The sequence below is a fragment of the Dendropsophus ebraccatus genome, chromosome 9 (assembly GCF_027789765.1).
Source record: "Dendropsophus ebraccatus isolate aDenEbr1 chromosome 9, aDenEbr1.pat, whole genome shotgun sequence".
NCBI classification, from domain to species: domain Eukaryota; kingdom Metazoa; phylum Chordata; class Amphibia; order Anura; family Hylidae; genus Dendropsophus; species Dendropsophus ebraccatus.
Genome location: NC_091462.1, coordinates 29,031,646 through 29,046,034, shown reverse-complemented (window position 1 = coordinate 29,046,034; position 14,389 = coordinate 29,031,646). Strand labels below are relative to the sequence as shown.

Below are 14,389 nucleotides of genomic sequence, written 5' to 3'. Positions count from 1 at the left end.
AGCTGGAATGGAGGTCTGACAAGTACTACTTTTGTTTCGGATGCAGCAATATCCGAAGATTGGTCTGGAGACCAAGGAACAGGGGCGGTCTTGGCATTTCTGGGGCCCCAAGCGAAGTTATGTCTGAGCCCCCCCCCTCGACACGCGTTCCAAAACAATAGACCAGTGTGTGTTGCCCCCAGTAGTATATACCCCTTGTGCGCTACCGCCAGTAATATATACTCCTTGTGTGCTGCCCCCAATAGTATATACCCCTTGTGTCCTGCCCCCAGTAGTATATACCCCTTGTTTGCTTCCCCCAGTAGTATTTAGACCCCTGTGTGTTCCCCCAGTTATATATAGCCCCCCGTGTGCTCCCTGAGAAGTATATAGACCTCCTGTGTGCTGCCCCAGTTGTATATAGACCCCCTGTGTGCTGCCCCCAGTTGTATATACCCCCTGTGTGATCCCCCACTAGTATATAGGCCCCCTGTGTGCTCCCTCAGGGGTATTTAGCCCCCCTGTGTGCTTCCCCACTTGGATATAGACCTCCTGTGTGCTCCCCAACTTGGATATAGACCCCTGTGTGCTCCTCCAGTAGTATATAAACCCCCTGTGTGGTTCCCCAGTAGTATATAGAACCCCTGTGTGCCCCACCAGTATTATATAGACCCCTTGTGTGCTGGCCCAGTAGTATACAGACCCCTGTGTGCTCCCCAGTTATATATAGACCACCTGTGTGCCTCACAAGTAGTATATAGACCCCCTGTATGTTCCCCCAGTAGTATATAGACCCCCTGTGTGCCCCACCAGTAGTATATAGACCCCTGTGTGCTCCTCCAGTAGTATATAGCCCCCCTGTGTGCTTCCCCCACTTGGATATAGACCTCCTGTGTGCTCTCCAAGTTGTATATAGACCCCATTCTGCTGCCCCAAGTAGTATATAGACCCCCTGTGTGCTGCCCCCAGTAGTATATAGACCCCTCTGTGAAGCCCCAGTAGTCTATAGCCCCCCTTGTGCTCCCCCTGTTATATAGCCCCCCTGTGTGCTCCCCCCATTTATATAGACCCCCGATGTGCGCTCCCCCAGTTAAACAGACCCCTGTGTGCTCCCCCTCCCATATAGTATATAACACAATAAAACAAACACTTATACTCACCTGGGTCCGGGCGTCTTCTCTTCTCTTCACTCTTGTGGGCACAGGAAGGGTTTTCCCTGGGATCACAAGAGGCCGCACTCCCCTTGTCGTGGCGCCGATGCTCCAGTGATGTCACTGGAGCGCCGGCACCACAAGGACAAAGCTGCCACTTGTGACCGCAGGGAAAACCCTTCCTGTGGCCACAAGAGTGTCTGACAGGAAGGGGGCCAATGTCTCCCGCCCTGTCAGTGCTGCTGCATGTAACTATGAGCGCTCATTACTAGTGCTCATAGTTACAGTTCAGATGGCAGCAGCGAGCGGGGCAGCGGCCCTGTCCAGCGGTCTTGAGCACAAGAGCGGGGCGTGGGGGCCCCCCTGGATGTTGGGGGCCCCAAGCGATCGCTTGGGGTGCTTGGTGCCAAAGACCGCCACTGCCAAGGAAGAGGCCTTTATGAGGAATCCTCTTGCTAGTCCTACTCCAGTGATCCTGATGTATCATAATGTATAGTATCTGATGCCTCTAGTTATCATTCCAGGTACACTAGAGGCTCAGCCTTAGGGCCAGTTCACACTGAGTAAAGACGGCATAATTCTGCAGCGGACCTTTCCTCTGCGGAATCCCGCCGTGCTCAGAGTGCTGCTGTAAGTGAATGGAGAGGGTGCGCGCTCGTCCGCTCCCTCTCCTCTCCGCTGAAAGAACTAACATGTTAGTTCTTTGAGCTGAGAGCGGCGGCAGCGGACGAGCGCACGCCCTCTGCATTCACTTACAGCAGCACACTGAGCACAGCGGGATTCCCGCCGCAAAATTCTGAAGATCTTAGTGTGAACTGGCCCTTAAATTGAGTAGGTCGTGGAACCAGTGGTACCGCCATTGCACGAAGTATCTCAGGAGCCGTTTTTCAACATGACCACAGCATCTCCAGATTTGTCTCCCATTAAGCTTCATCTGGGACGTCACTGGTCGGCAGTTACAAAGGGAGCTGTCAGCAGCAGAACGTGATGATTTGCATGCCAAGGTGCATTCAGCGTGGCAGAGCATTCCGCATCCAATCTTTAAAAACTAAATTGGCAGCATGCCAAGGAGTGTATATGTGTGTGCGGCATTTATACTTGATACTGGTTAAATCCCACTGATTTTTATTCCCCCCCATAATTTGCATATAATTTACATGTCTATCTATCCTGTGATTTCTATGTTTCCACAACTTTTCCTTCTTGTGTTGCAGTTTCACAGTTGAATGGTGTAGCACCCCCCTGTACCCATGTATCCTAAACTGCAGAGGGCACAGATTGCTGATTCCTGGAGTGTACCATACATTCCTGATATCACTGCTGCAGATACTTTCTTACAAGGCGGCTAAATATAGAAACATTGTCAGTCACTTTTGCTGCCAATTTACATGACATTAATCTCTAGAGACCCGACTCCTCACATTGTATATGGCAACATAACAAAATCACATCAGATGTAAACTGTCCTATAACAATAAATGGCAAAAATGCAATGCATCATCTGCAAAAATAAAAAAAAACAGATACTTTCCAGCAGACTGGTGGCTTATATGGCGGTCTTGGAAAAGAGATGCCCCAGGTTTATTCATGAGCAAAGACCTATTAATCTGTTACATCCTTAAAGTAGTGGAGAAGGAGGGAGTAGAGTTGAATATTGAAGGCAGAGGTACAGAGAGTGGGATATTCAAATAAAATAGTAAGTATAGATAGTTAAAGCGAATGTTCCTTTGGGTACCATGTACCATAGTGTGCGGATCCCAGTGGCGCAGTTTGGTTCCTGTACTCGACGCCGTTCTTTTGCCGTGCACCGGCTTGGTCCTATGCACTGTAGGCAGGTCCACCGCCCCCAGTGTGACAATATCCCCTCCCTTCTGTGACGTGCCTCCATTGATTGTAACGGAGGCACAATGATGGTACATTCATCTTAAGGTGGGTTGGATTCTTCGTTGCAATATAGGGATGCTAGAGATAGGGAAGTATTGAATAATCGGGGCTGTTTAGGGGAACTCCTTGTGTTATACATATAATGTTTGTTGAACAAGTATTTGTACTGAAGAAATGTATAATCCCTTCTTTTCCTTCTTATTATCATGATCATTATCTTTTTGAAAATTGAGAAAAAATTCTGAAAAAAATATAATTTATATTAAAAAAAAAAGAAGGGGAAACCCTGGCAGGGCCACAACCACTGAGACCCCCACAAGAGTGATGATAATGAAGCTTAAACACCCCCCCCCCCCCTTCCCAAGTGAATGGAGCATCAGTGCACATGCTTGGCCACCTCTTTATATACAAATAAACTACAAGTATAAGTTTTTAAAAAGGAAAAGAAAACATAAGTATGCAATCGACCCAACTTCAGGAGTTGGGTTTGAACCTGAAGGTAAGGAGAACCCATCATGCCCTGACACCTTCTCATAAAGGATTTATACAGCAATTACCAATACATTATATAGATGTCTAGACCAAAAACTCCATTTTAAAATAAATAATGGATAAGCAGCATTGCCAGTAGATTACTATTTTACACCGTAACCAAAGTCTGCACTGTCCCTGTACATATAATATACGTTTGCTTTGCAAGTAAGACAAAGGATGGAACCTGTATAATGGATGCAATGTTTTATCAAATAAGGGTATGTTCACACACTAGATTTCTTGCAGAAAATTTCAAGTCCGATACATTTGAATGAGGTTTGTAAAATTAATTCCATGTAAAAGCTCCGGAAATAATCTTATTCACAGATTTTTTTTCCCAAAAACTCCTGTGTGAAATCGGCCAGGTATGAATACACTACAAAGAAAACGTGTAATGTAAACTCTCCAGGAAGCTTTGTATCACTTTAGAGAGTGGTATGCAAAGTGGGTCATCCTTTCAATGCAAGTCCGTTTTACAAAGATCTCTCACCCTAGTAACAACCAAAATGTACAGTTGTTTCTTTCAATCTGTGACAGCTGCAGGAGCCATTCCTCTTTCCAAATTGGCCAACCTGAATTCCATATTGTAAGAGCCTGTACCTATATTTAGCTGGTGGGCTTAAATTGCAGAGACTTTAAGCTTGGCAGAGTTCACAGATCAGCCCTTTTACTGCTTGACTTGGGAGCTGACAAAAGCTAAGGCCTTTCTGCTTCTCCCTCAATCCCTTTCCTCCTCAAGCAACACCAAAAAATGGATCCCACCCGGGAACTAAAAGAAGAACTTCGGCTTTATCAGTCTACTCTTCTTCAGGATGGATTGAAAGAACTTCTAGATGAGAATAAGTTTGTCGATTGCTTCCTTAAAGCTGGAGACAAAAGTCTACCCTGTCACAGGTTGATCCTTGCAGCCTGTAGTCCGTATTTCCGGGAGTTCTTCTTGTCTGATGAAAGCGAAGAGAAGAAAAAAAATGTGGATCTGGACAACGTTGAGCCATCTGTGATGGAAGCCATTCTTAAATACTTATACTCTGCCGATATTGATCTTAATGATGGAAACGTCCAGGATATTTTCGCACTGGCCAGTCGTTTCCAGATCCCGTCTGTCTTCACCGTATGCGTCACCTACCTTCAGAGACGCCTCTCGCCCACCAATTGCCTAGCCATCTTCAGGTTAGGCCTTCTTCTGGACTGTCCACGTCTTGCGGTCACCGCCCGGGACTATGTATGTGATCGGTTCAGTCAGATATGTAGCGAAGAGGACTTCCTGCAGCTCGCCCCACATGAACTGATAGCCGTCATCTCCAGTGACGCTTTAAACGTTGAAAAAGAAGAAACCGTCTTCGAGTCTGTGATGAAATGGGCAAAGATAGATAAGGAGAACAAAGTGAAGAGCCTTGGGGATGTCTTCGACTGCATTCGATTCCGTCTTATGACCGAAAAATATTTCAAGGATCATGTGGAGAAGTCCGAGCTGTTCAAAGGAGATCCCGAAATCCAGAAGAAAATTAAAGTTATTAAAGACGCCTTTGGAGGCAAAATGCCGGAGCCACCCAAAGATAAGGCGGTGGATGGTGATGTTGGGGACGAAGACTTACTCCCTGGATATCTGAATGACATTCCTAGGCACGGCATGTTCGTCAAAGATCTTATCGTAATGGTCAGCGACACGGCCACAGTGGCTTATGACGCCGTAGAAAATGAATGCTACTTGGTAGCTCTGTCTGAGCAGATCCCAAGAAATCATTCCAGTATAGTCACCAAATCTAAGCAAGTGTATGTGGTCGGTGGGCTGTATGTGGACGAGGAAAATAAGGATAATCCTTTACAGTCTTACTTCTTCCAGGTACGTTATTTCATAGATAATCTTTTACATTTTTGTATTTTTTTGCAGATTATTTTTTATTGTTGTATCTATTTATAAGTAATGAGACATATATGCATTAGAGTCAATTCTAGATATATTAGCATTACTAAGGCAACCAGGGATTATTTAAAGTGTAAAAATGTTTTGACATGTTAAAGGGGGTATCAGGCATTAGAAAAACATGGCCACTTTCTTCCAGAGACAGCACCGCTCTTGTCTCCGTTGGGTGCAGGTTTTGCAAATCTGTTCCATTGAAGAAAATAGAGCTTTATTGCAAACCCCACCTGAACTGGAGACAAGAGTGGTGCTGTCTCTGGAAGAAAGTGGCCATGTTTTTCTAATGCTGGATAACCCCTTTAAGATCCTTGCTTGTTCAGACCCCCACTGTTCACTAGATTCAGCAGGAAGAAGCACATGGTTGAGAATTCCTCTCACCATCTCACTGTCTTGAGGCAGTCCCCTAGACTTCCATAGTGGGGAAAGAGAGCATGCTTGGCGAGCATTTACCCCAGGAATCTAAATACCCAAACCCTAACTGATCCAAACTTATTAATTTTTGGTCCAACATTTAAATTATTTATTTGTATATATGCTGTCAAAAATTTATTTTTATAATACAGGGCTTCAAATCCACCTGCATAAACATGGTGTGAAAATGTAAAATCCTCCGTATAAATACAAAATCACTTCCAGGTTTTTCAATGATTTACAGCTGTACGAGATCTCATACCTATGTTAGTGTTAAATGTGTATTTTTAGGTCTAGATGTTGAGCTGCCCATAGGCATTACATTATTGTGAGACATAAGTTGTTTTACAGGCAGCTCTCACACCTGCCACCCACTTTACCACGCACGTTTAGCTCAGCTAAAAGCACATGTTATTTCTGAATGGGGGGAGGGAGACGAGCAGCCTAAGAAGTCCAACATGGCATGTTCCAAGGGATGAGTGATTTGCACTGTAGACTGTCAGATAATTCCAATGAAAGTTTCAGGATCTCCTGGGAATTGTGGTCTGTGGTTATTTATAGGCTGTAGGAAGATGGATGAGGATGTGTAGATATGAACAGAACAGACAAATAGCATCCTGTATATAATGACATGATTGAGATGATTCAACCCAAAATCTGCACAGATCAGACCTCACTAAATGCATTGAGGTGCATGTATTATTCAACATGGTCCCCCTCCGCAGTCAATGACTTCTACTGATACGTTTGAAGTGTTCCTGAAAATGCAACAGCTCACCGCAACAGCAAGATACAGAGCCACTACAGACATGAAAATAGTTAAAAGCAGCCCCCCCAACTGCCCAAAAAAATTCCCACAAAAATAATGAGTCTCTTGGTTACTATTTGCAAACAGCGTAAACTGCCTCACCACGATAAGGTGGACTCATATCGAGGCAGACCCTACACTGTACTATGGCCTCTCCATGGCGTGTAATATGCCTATGCTCTGGGCATGCAAGATCCGTCTAATACCTGCAAAAATAATTGCACCATCTGGGTGAGACAGGTGGAGTGCACGACCAAATAGAGGCAGCTACTCCCCCAACTGGAACACAGAAAAAAGAAAAAATTTGGTCAGCTCTCCTAGAACACCGTTCACACTAGGCACATTGAAGACTTTTGATATGTCCTAGAGTCATTGGTTTTGAAAGATTAGGCTCTGGGGTCAGACTTTCACCAGTTGATGAAATGTGTTGGTACCAGGTAGGCATGAGCGAACCGGCTAAGGTTCGGGTTCGTATGAACCTGAACTATCGGCTTCTGATTCCCGCTGTCTGCCCGCTCTGTGTAGAAGGTGGATACAACCTTGAGGACCTCCTGGAAAACTGGGATACAGCCATAGCCATAGCTGTATCCCAGTTTTCCAGGCAGTTCTCAGGCTGTATCCACCCTCTCCACGGAGTGGGCAGACAGCGGGAATCAGAAGCCGATAGTTCAGGTTCATACGAACCCCCAACCTCAGTTAGTTCGCTTATCCCTAGTACCAGGCTCTTATCAATCTCTGTTCTAGATAGATGAGAAGTTAGCATATAACCAGGCTGGAAGAACAATGGGTCAGCTGAAAAACTCAACTCATCCCATAAGATTTGTTGGCCCAAAGCGTCTTCTGACAATCTTATAAACTTCCCAAGACTTTTTATCTATGGCCTATCCATAGGATAGACCATCACTAGCTACTGATCTTCTATTCATCAGAGCATCACACAGTGATAGAAACCGGAATCAGCAGCTCCATACACATATAGTGGCTGTGATGGGTTACCGCAACTCATACCACATGTATGTCATTTAGAGCTAAATTGTCAACCCGCATGGATACTTCACAGTACACAGTGTGTTTCCAATTCTGTTCACTGTGTTTTGTGGGTGCCACAGCTTTGATTGACCGTGGCCCATGGGTGGTCCCTCATAATGCCACTGTTATCAAGTACCTGGAGGAGAGTGGTACAAACCAGCAGACCTACATATTACACAACAGCCCATTCATTCAGCACACCCATGCATTACACAACAGCCCATTCATTCAGCACACCCATGCATTACACAACAGCCCATTCATTCAGCACACCCATGCTTTACATGAACAGCCCATCCATTTCATTGGCTTTATTTTCCTGGCAGTCTTCCACCATACACCAATAGTGGGATACTCTGTCATCTAGTTTATTTGGGGGGAGGGCTAACAACTAAAAAGATTTGTCCAAAGTGTCCGCCCCCTTTAAGAGTGAAGACTAAAATGCTAATACTAAAAGAAATATTAATGATGAGCACAATTCAAGCATGTTCGAGTTGCGCTCATCTCTAATAATCAGCAATGCTTTTGTCTTTGTTCCTAATCTAAATGCATTGATCATATGTAAGTAATAGATTTTGTTCTATTTGTATGGCAGCTGGACAGCATTGGTGGGGAATGGATCGGACTGCCACCACTACCATCAGCAAGGTGTCTTTTTGGCCTGGGTGAGGCCGACAACTGTATCTATGCCATCGCTGGCAAAGACCTGCAGTCTGAAGAGTCACTCGATACAGTGTTTTCTTATGATGTTAAGTATGTTGTATATAGTTACCAAGCCCCTTACTATTTGGCATCCCTCATACAATGTTATTAAGTTTCTTTATACCCTTTCAGATCAGTGACTTGGAAAGAGGCAAAGAAACTTCCCATCAAGCTTTATGGACATTCTGTAGTGTCACATAATGGACTCATCTATTGTATCGGAGGCAAAACTGATGACAAGTAAGTGTGCCAGTGATATGCTGTTACTTGAAGAGACCTCTAGTTTTTCTGTGTATTTTTTCAGTGCATGACCGTAAACAACTACATGTAATATTAACCATAGACATAGTAGGAAATTACAGGTGTCGTTCGTCAAAAGTTTTGTCCAATATTTCGTGAGTGTTGATATAAAAAAAGAAAGAAAATAACAATTGTGGTAGACTGACTTAGAGAATATAAAGTTAAGGGTTGGCATTATCAAACATGGTGTAAAGTGAAACAGGCTCAGTTGCCCCTAGCAACCAATCAGATTCCACCTTTCATTTTCCAGAGAGTCTGTGAGGAATGAAAGATGGAATCTGATTGGTTGCTAGGGGCAACTGAGCCAGTTTCACTTTACACCATGTTTGACAAATCTCCCCCTAAGTCTATTCAGTGAAGATTTATATACAAGTGCAAAGAGTACATCCATCACTTTGATGGGCAGGTATAGTATATATCAATTGGAAGTATAGACATAATATAAATTAAGGAGGGAAAGTGGATCTGCTTGACTCGAACAATAGTCTTACCTAAAAAAAAACAATTCCTAAAGGAGTGTATTATGACATAATTTATATGTATTGTATAGATTTATCAGGACCTTGACTATTGGACAAACCACTACCTAGTGTAGGGTGAGATCTGCTTGGTGTAGGGGACTACTGACCTTAGCGGCTCCTAGTGTACAGGCAGGGCATAACAGGTACATACATAAGACCAGCCCACACCTATATACCTATTTTTCCAAATTTTCTATAATATACCTACCCATCAATGTGATGGATGTACTCTTTGCACTTGTATATAAATCTTCACTGCATAAACTTACTAAGCCAATCTACCACAATTGTTATTTTCTTTCCTTTTTAATGTTTGTACTCAACAAGTGGAGACGCCTTTTTTATTATTAATCAACAACCATGTTCTACCTTACATGAATATAGAGTGTTGAAGGATTTCATTGGTCAGTTGGCATCCAAAACTATATAAGGAGATGTATAATTCTTCATAATGGATCCCATTGGCTTATACATTAATGTGATTCCTTCCCTGAAGCTACCAAGACATGATTATACCTCTTTGAACTTAGCCAAGGTTATTTGCCAGTAACCAATGGCACTTTTATACCATCTGTCGGATAATAAGCCTGCCATCTTGAAGCTTGATGACTTTCTATGGCAGATTAACCAGGGAGAGAAGACCAAGCCTGGGTCTTCCTACAATATATTAGCTACAGCAAAGACCAGTTCTTGGCACCAGACTGCCAGCATCCATTGAAATCATTGGAGCCATGTTTTTTTCAATGGCGATTCCAGAGATAGATTTCCAGGTATGGTAGAGGGGGCAAGGTCCGAAAGCTTCCACATCAACTGCATTGTACATCATAGACCTGTATCAGCAAAATTATAAAAAAAAAAAAAAATCTATCTTTTTGTCATTAGCCTAGTAGGTTCCATGAACTACACTGCTGGACTAAGTGTCTCTTGATAGAAAATAAGTTGTATTTTTTTCATTATAGGAAATGTACTGGCAGATTGTTCGTTTTCAATCCCAAGAAAGGGGACTGGAAAGACCTTCCTCCAATGAGAATAGCTCGCTCAATGTTTGGTGTTGCTGTCCATAATGGCAAGATCTTTGTCGCCGGAGGTGTCACGGAGGAAGGACTGACAGCATCAGTGGAAGCCTATGATATTGCTACAAACAAGTAAGTGTGAGCAAGATGTTTTCTGTGTATACCTAACCATCGGTAGCCCTGGTGTCTTTATTCCAAGGTTTCAAACCACCAGAGCAGGGATGGGGAACCTTCGGCCCTCCAGCTGTTGCAAAACTATGATTCGTATCATGCCTGGACAGCCGAAGCTAAAGCTTTGGCTGTCCAGGCATGATGGAAATTGTAGTTTTGCAACAGCTGGAGGGCCGAAGGTTCCCCATCACTGCACTAAAGCTTAGATACCTAATAGTCAGTGGACTTTCAAAGGGGTACGAGCCCCCAACACTCACTGGTTTCACACCTATATCCTATAATGGAGTGCTGTGACTAGAGATAAGCACGACTCAAGCATACTGAAGTTGGATGGTTCATTTGGGGTGGATGGTTCATTTGGAATACCGGTGGCTGATGATGTTGGATACAGTCCTAGGAATTCCGGGAGAACATGGATACAGCATACTGGCTTGTGCTCACGCTTATCTCTAAGGGTATGTCGCAGACAACTAAGCGTGGATTCCATCGCTAACCCCCCCCCCCCCCCCCCCCTGTGCTTCTACTTCTGGTTCTGCCCATCACATAGACTCCATTCTATGCTCGGGCAGATCTGCCCAAAATTCTGCCCAAAAAATTGACATGTGAACTCTTTGGCAGCAGAATCCGCCTGACCATAAAATGGAGTCTATGGGATGGATGGAGAGCCAAGCGGGAGTGTGTGGGGACGATCGGCAGAATCCATGACATTTACTCAGTGAGCATATACCTTAACTGTGACAAAACATTGGGATTTCTAGTAATCATGGAAATACAGTCTAATTCAACAGAAATATCATATATCGAAGAGTTCTACTAAGTAGAATTTAGTCGTGTCTCTTACCAGACAGAGCTTTGATGCCGTATGTTAGCTGGAAATACAACCAATGAAGTTGGTGATAATAATAGTTTCGATTATCTTACAAATGAATGATAAAAACAGCAGCCAGGAATAAAAAATGGGAAAAGTGGACTAAACCTTTAGACTTCACGGAATTTACAAAAGTCTCAAAAAGATCCATGTGCCCTATTAGGAACATGATAAAGCGGAAATCTATGAGCTGCTAACAGGGTGTGTGAGGCCAGACCTGAGGTGTCTTCCATCTTACAAGTAGTACATATAATGGTTTTGAAACTATAGAACATCCTGGTTAGTTATCAAAGTCTAGTGAAGTTGAGGCCAAGCACATTACCGGCAGGAGGTGTCAGAAGAAGCTACAAAAGAAAAAGGATCATGATGTCATGTAATGTGTATGGGTGACACATCCTACAGTAATCCCAAGATGAAATCGAAGCTTGTCTGTGCCCACGGCTTGGCCTTCCATGATACTCTTGGCTCCGGGCACAGGAGATCTGTAGACAGAACACAATGCTCTTTCCAGTGGCTTGTGGAAAAGTGAATTCAATCTAATGGAGCTCTTCACAACAAACATTGAGTGTTGGTTCCTTAGAAACCTCCACAGATGCTTCATGGTCATGAGTTTATCCGCTGGTTCCCAATATGAAATCTAATGAATATAATGTATAATTTACACCCCGTGTAATTCACTGTGTTACTTGGGTTGTATGATAAAGAATGGTGCCCCTCTTGTCCATAGGCTATGCTGGGTATGATAACTCAGGCACAATATCAGACGAAGCTCATGGACAAGAGTGGCCACGATTGTGGATGAGAGCTACTATCTTTTTCTAATCCCATCCAACCCATTTGAATGAATTTATTCTTTGCCTTTTCAACCTTTCACCTTGCCCCATTTTTTTCACTAGATGGGAAACAATAACAGAATTCCCACAAGAAAGAAGCTCCATCAACTTGGTCACTTCATCGGGGTCTTTGTACGCCATTGGAGGATTTGCAATGGTTCAGCTGGAATCAAAGGAATTTGCACCTTCAGAGGTCACGGATATATGGAAGTAAGTTGAGTTGATTACAAATTAAAGAAAGTATACATATCGCTGTGCGTGTCCTGTATACAAACTACTCTCACAGAAAGAACATATCCTTGGAAAAGTATATATTTAAAGGGAAACTGCGAATAAGAAAAACTTGTTTTCTATTACAAGTACATTAAAAGTGATACAGATGTGTCTATACAATGTATTACTGTATCTGTGCGGTTCTGCCACACTGGTAGCAGATAGAAATCCAGGAAGTGAAGAAAAATGGCCTCTGTGCCAATCCACATTGTCTCCTGCTCCCACTGCTCTCCCACCTTAGGAGACAAATATTCCATTCCTCTGTCTCACATTGTGTGTGTTTGCTGGGGACAGGCTGATGATGCAGACAGGGGGCAGGGCGTGATCTCACAGGAGGCTTGGCTAGATCCCCCAATCCCGAGTGATCCACTATCTCTGACCGGCCAGAAGCAGCTGTAGCACTAATTTTACTGATTATGATGGGTGGGGGGCTGTGATGATCAGCTAAGGGAAAGCATTGCATTCTGGGAACTGCTCAACCAAGAAGGACAGAAACACAATACGGAAAAAAAAAATTCAATGGATTCTTGGTAGTTTCAAAACTGGGATAGACAGGTAAGTAATGCTATATGCTTCTGCAGAAGTTTCATTTTTTTAACCTCTACCTGGAGTTCCCCTTTAAGAATCAAAGTATATGCCATTAAAGTCTGATAGGTAGGGTTCCACCTCTTGGACATCCCCATTCAGAAAGACCTTTGCCTTTTGCCTTATTCAGCAAGGTAATAGGTGCATGAGGGCACAGACTTGGAGATGTTGCTACATATACATCTTCATTGAAGTCTATGGAAGTTATGGAAATCTAAACAGGTGTCACTTTCTAGAAAAAAAAAAATTGACTTGTCATAGAGACATGTCATATGTTTTGTTTGGGTCTGTGTGTTCACTCCCACTGATCTCATGATGAACCCCTAGAAACGACATGTGTTTATGTGTTCTCTTTCAACAGAACCTTCTGTATTATGAAGCTGCATGGACTTTTCCACACAAGCTCTCTACAGGGGGAGACGCAGAAACTCCCATTAGTTACTGATGCTTATACAGCATCTGTCCCACAGTTATAATGGGTGTGATTATAGTTCAGCCTTTGCACTATACCATGGGTCTCCAAACTGCGGCCCTCCAGCTGTTGCAAAACTACATTTCCCATCATGCCTGGACAGCCAATTCCAAAGCTTTAGCTGTCCAGGCATGATGGGAGTTGTAGTTTCACAACAGCTGGAGGGCCGCAGTTTGGAGGCCCATGCGCTATACTTATAGTCTACTAGCTTATTTAGAGGTATATAGATTTAAGGATTATTATATTTTCCTCTCAGCAGGCAGAGATTGCACTCCTTCTCCTTCTGCCCATGTGATGCTGATGTAAAATGGGATTGATATTAGATTTGAAAAAGTGGATATGCAGTTTTAAATTTGAAAGTCAAGATGGTGGCAAATTAGAAGTCACATGATCCAGATACACTAAGGAAATGTATGGATGTAGCAGAGCTGGGATGAAATAGATGACACTGGAGGCATATAGGTTTACTGGACATTATATTGTGTTCTTAATCCCAAGTGAAATATGCTGTGCACTTTGTTCTTTTAGGTTTGAAGATGACACCAAGGAATGGAGTGGAATGCTGAAGGAGATCCGATATGCCTCAGGTGCCACCTGCCTTGACTCTCGCCTTAATCTTTTTAAGCTGACAAAGCTGTAACAGTAGAATATGATCTATAACAATACCAATGATTAAAGTATTACAAGATTTTTTTTGTTTGTTACTAATTGTTGAAAACTGAAAGAAAAGTTGTACATACATTTATAGTTAAATTAATAAAGTTTTGGAAATCAGACATCTTCTCACACAACAACATTCATGTCATTTTAAATTTGAAAAATATACAAATGAAGACAAAAGAAATATTTTAACCTTCATTTAAAGGAAACCTTACATTATAAAAATGCTAATTTATCGTCAACATGTTATAGAGCAGCAGTAGCTGAGCGGATT

At 43.1% G+C, this 14,389-nt stretch overlaps 1 protein-coding gene across 1 annotated transcript; it reads left to right on the top strand.

Annotated features, from left to right (window-relative positions):
• Nucleotides 1-4,211: 4,211 nt before the first annotated feature.
• Nucleotides 4,212-14,146, top strand: KLHL41 (kelch like family member 41). Its single transcript, XM_069982854.1, has 6 exons — nucleotides 4,212-5,391; nucleotides 8,313-8,470; nucleotides 8,552-8,659; nucleotides 10,200-10,385; nucleotides 12,189-12,335; nucleotides 13,984-14,146. The coding sequence occupies exons 1-6, from the start codon at nucleotides 4,300-4,302 to the stop codon at nucleotides 14,093-14,095; spliced, it is 1,803 nt and encodes a 600-aa protein (XP_069838955.1). The 5' UTR covers nucleotides 4,212-4,299; the 3' UTR covers nucleotides 14,096-14,146.
• Nucleotides 14,147-14,389: the final 243 nt, after the last annotated feature.